A 3,270-nucleotide genomic window follows, 5' to 3' on the forward strand; every position below is an offset into this window, starting at 1 on the left:
TAGATCAAAATAGTTTAGAAATATGTAGAGTCTTCTATTTCACATTTATGCAGGTGACAAAATTTTTCTAGCTCTGACGGTTCATGATATAATATGCGCCTTTAAAGTAGTAAACGGATTCCCATTGGCGTTTGCCAAGACGCACACCAACTTTAAAGGCGCATATCTCGAAAAATGAAGTGGCTATTTAAGTCAGATGTATTGAGAAAAATGTAAACTTTCCTGCTTCACATTTTTGCAGTTGACAACATTTTTCTAACTAAAACGGGTCTTGAGATAATATGCGCCTTTAAAGTAGGCGCGCTCCCCTTTGGCGCCAGGCGAATAGGCTTGCGCGTCAACTTTAAAGGCGCATATCTCCAAAACTAATAAAGCTGGAGCAAAACTGTAAACTGCAAAAATGTATGAAATTCAATGTTCTACAATTTAATAATAGAAAATTTTGCCTTAGCTCTCCTAGTTTTTGAGATAGACCGCTCCAAAAAAACCTAAAAAACCAGACTAACGTAAAAAACTGCTCGGTCCCACTAGCCATATTCCGTCCCGTTGCATTCTGACACTTGCCATCAAAATACATCCATTCAGGATGCTTATCCTCATTTAAAGCCCTCGAATCATTATTGAACACCATGTTTGCTCCTTTGCACAATTTTTGTTTCATCCCCTCGTAACATGTCGATCTTCCTTGATTATTCCATTCGTTATCACATTTACTCATTTTTACAGCGTTTGCGCTGTTGGCTAGATATATACCAATCCAGGAAATTAGAATCATGTAATAGATTCCTATTATAGCACCGACCAAGCAACACATCCAACCGATGCCTAGACAAAATACGTTGTAACTTGAAAACTAGAAGAGGTACGGAGAAATTTTTAATTGGAGATTTGTAGAACATAAAATTCTACACATTTTGCCAGTTAAAATGTTTTAGATGGCGGTCATGGGTCGCGAGATATAAGCGTTAGAAGTTAGAGGCACACGAGACACCACGCGGAGGGAGGAGACGCAGACAGGGTGGAAGAACCCTTAACTTCTAACGCTCATATCTTACAATTTTAAAATGGGAAAATGTGTAAAAATGTGCTGGCTATTTTTTCCAATATACAAAGTTTTAATAGAAATAATGGTTTTTGAAATACAATTGTTTGAAATAAGGTACCTCAATTTAGGGGTTATCTCAAGATATCTAGCTTCCTAGCTCATTTATCAAATAGTTTTCAACTAACCAAACGCCTTAAATTTTACGCTCTTCACATCTTTTAAATTACAAACCTTCCAACACCGGCATAATCCTTCTGAAAACCGCCGGCGGACTCTTCGCCGCATACTGTCCAAGCACGAATTCCATATGGATTGCAGGGATTGCAAAAACAAATGCACATACTAGATAAGGAATCAAAAACGAGGATCCACCATTCTGATAAGCCATTTGTGGGAATCTCCAAATGTTTCCGAGGCCTACAGCCTGGCCGAGAGAGCTGAGGAGGGACTCGATCTGGAAGGAGGAGAGGTGAGTGGGCGCCCTTTCTTATATATCTTTCGCGCCCAGGGGGAGAGGTGGCCGCGTAGCGCAGTGGTAGCGCTTCTGGCGCTGGCGCACGAGGTTTATGGTTCGACTCCCATGGGAGGCAAAATTTTTTTTCTTATCCTTTTTTGTTTCTTTTTTATAGCTTTTTATAGCTAGCTTACCCCTTTGAAAGCCTGCCGATTTGTATTCTCCATCTCCACATACTGTCTATAAGCCCTTCTTCCTCTTTCTCCTTTCCTCTCCTTTGCAAATTGGTCCGGCAAGAAGACATCTGGGTTTTCACTTTTATCATTTTTATCAGCCGCTGGCTCCTTGTTTATAGTTTGTGTAGTATTTGTAGTCTTTGTAGTCTTCGTTATGGTTGGCTGAGTAGTTCCAGTTGATTCCGTGGATTTGAGATTCGACATCCTATTTTGATTAGATGGATGTTCGAATATTTTGAGAAAAATAGTGCAGAACTTTTGAGTTTCAGTATCTTTGAAAAGATCTAGTTTTTTTGGGATGGCTGAGTTCGAAAAAAACTTCTGAGCGTGGCAAAAACCAGGCTGCAAAACGTGGAACATCCAAAAAAGCTGGACGGTCCAAAAAATTCAAAAATCTCTGAAAAAATCAATATTATAGATTTTAAATCAACTCACCAACTATGGAGATACACGACGAGTACAATCCGTACACCGTCGTTCAACGTCATCAATCGCAATGGTTCATGTATGTGCCAAATGCGCCGCCCATGGAGGTACAGTGACCTTTCTACAGTAACCCGATTGTCTGTCTAGCAGACAGACACCGTAGACAGTAACTGCAGTAACCCAAATTTTGCAGGACTACGATGCCACGAAACATGGTAATCTGTTTGGATTCGACAATGGCTCTACGTATCTCACAGTGTCTCATGATGCGGTCAATTTGAACAGCATTCCTCCAACGGTATTATCTCGAGAAATAGGGGAGCTAGAAAAGAAATTCAAATTGGAAATTATAGCTCTTGAAATTTTACACATTTTGTTAGTTAAACGTTTTTTGTTAGCAATTATGGGTCGCGAGATATAAGCATTAGAAGTTATCCTAGCAAGAGGCGCGGGAGAGCAAGAGACGCAGATAGTGTGTCTGCGTCTCCACCTGTCGCCACCGTTGCGTGCCCTCTCTCTCGAATCGATAGTTTCAAACAGTTGTATCTCGAAAACCTGGATAGCTATCAAAAAGCTTCCAACGAACAAAATGTGTAAAATTTTGAGCTCTACATTTTTGCCATACAAATTTCTTTTGTATCCCCAAGAGAGATACACTTCAGGATTCCGTGGCTAGTCTTCAAGAACGTTACGTCGTTCCCGAAATCATCGCATTTTCGAGTGGATCCGAGGTTGATACGCGCTCGGCTGGCAATCCGTACGCTCATCACCCCAACTATACAACGCCTTCTCAATATTTTGGACATATCACCGAGCCTGAGCAAAAGAAGGAAACTGAGGATGTGCTCACGATCATGGACATTCAAAAATTGAGCGACCCATTTGTTGAGGAGACTCCTGGAGTCAAAATTATGCCTCCGAATGATGTGGTGAGTTTGGAAAGAATGTTATGCGCCTTTAAATTTGGAGCGCCTTACCGCCTGGCAAAGGGGGGAAGGAGGAGGCGGCGCGCCAACTTTAAAGGCGCATATCTCAAAAACTATGGCAGCTAAATAAAATGTTTAACTATGAAAATGTAGAACGTAAAATTTTACACATTTTGATAGTAG

The 3,270-nt window shown here is 40.8% G+C and overlaps 3 protein-coding genes across 3 annotated transcripts in view; 2 read left to right on the forward strand and 1 right to left on the reverse strand.

Moving 5' to 3' along the window:
- Cbr-snf-2 overlaps positions 1 to 1,939 on the reverse strand; it is a gene marked incomplete at both ends in the record, with an annotated part of 5,030 nt that extends 3,091 nt beyond the window's left edge. Inside the window, 3 exons of the mRNA XM_045243402.1 lie at positions 507 to 825; positions 1,277 to 1,499; positions 1,694 to 1,939. Of these exons, the coding sequence (XP_045095796.1) occupies positions 507 to 825; positions 1,277 to 1,499; positions 1,694 to 1,939 (788 nt within the window). The remainder of the gene's footprint in view (positions 1 to 506; positions 826 to 1,276; positions 1,500 to 1,693) is intronic.
- Positions 1 to 3,270, forward strand: part of CBG15776 — a gene marked incomplete at both ends in the record, with an annotated part of 29,297 nt that overhangs the window by 5,552 nt on the left and 20,475 nt on the right.
- Positions 2,176 to 3,270, forward strand: part of CBG15778 — a gene marked incomplete at both ends in the record, with an annotated part of 1,968 nt that continues 873 nt past the window's right edge. Inside the window, 3 exons of the mRNA XM_002640841.1 lie at positions 2,176 to 2,268; positions 2,355 to 2,459; positions 2,824 to 3,090. Coding sequence (XP_002640887.1) covers positions 2,176 to 2,268; positions 2,355 to 2,459; positions 2,824 to 3,090 — 465 coding nt within the window. The remainder of the gene's footprint in view (positions 2,269 to 2,354; positions 2,460 to 2,823; positions 3,091 to 3,270) is intronic.

This window comes from Caenorhabditis briggsae, assembly GCF_000004555.2.
Source record: "Caenorhabditis briggsae complete genome, chrIII, whole genome shotgun sequence".
NCBI classification, from domain to species: domain Eukaryota; kingdom Metazoa; phylum Nematoda; class Chromadorea; order Rhabditida; family Rhabditidae; genus Caenorhabditis; species Caenorhabditis briggsae.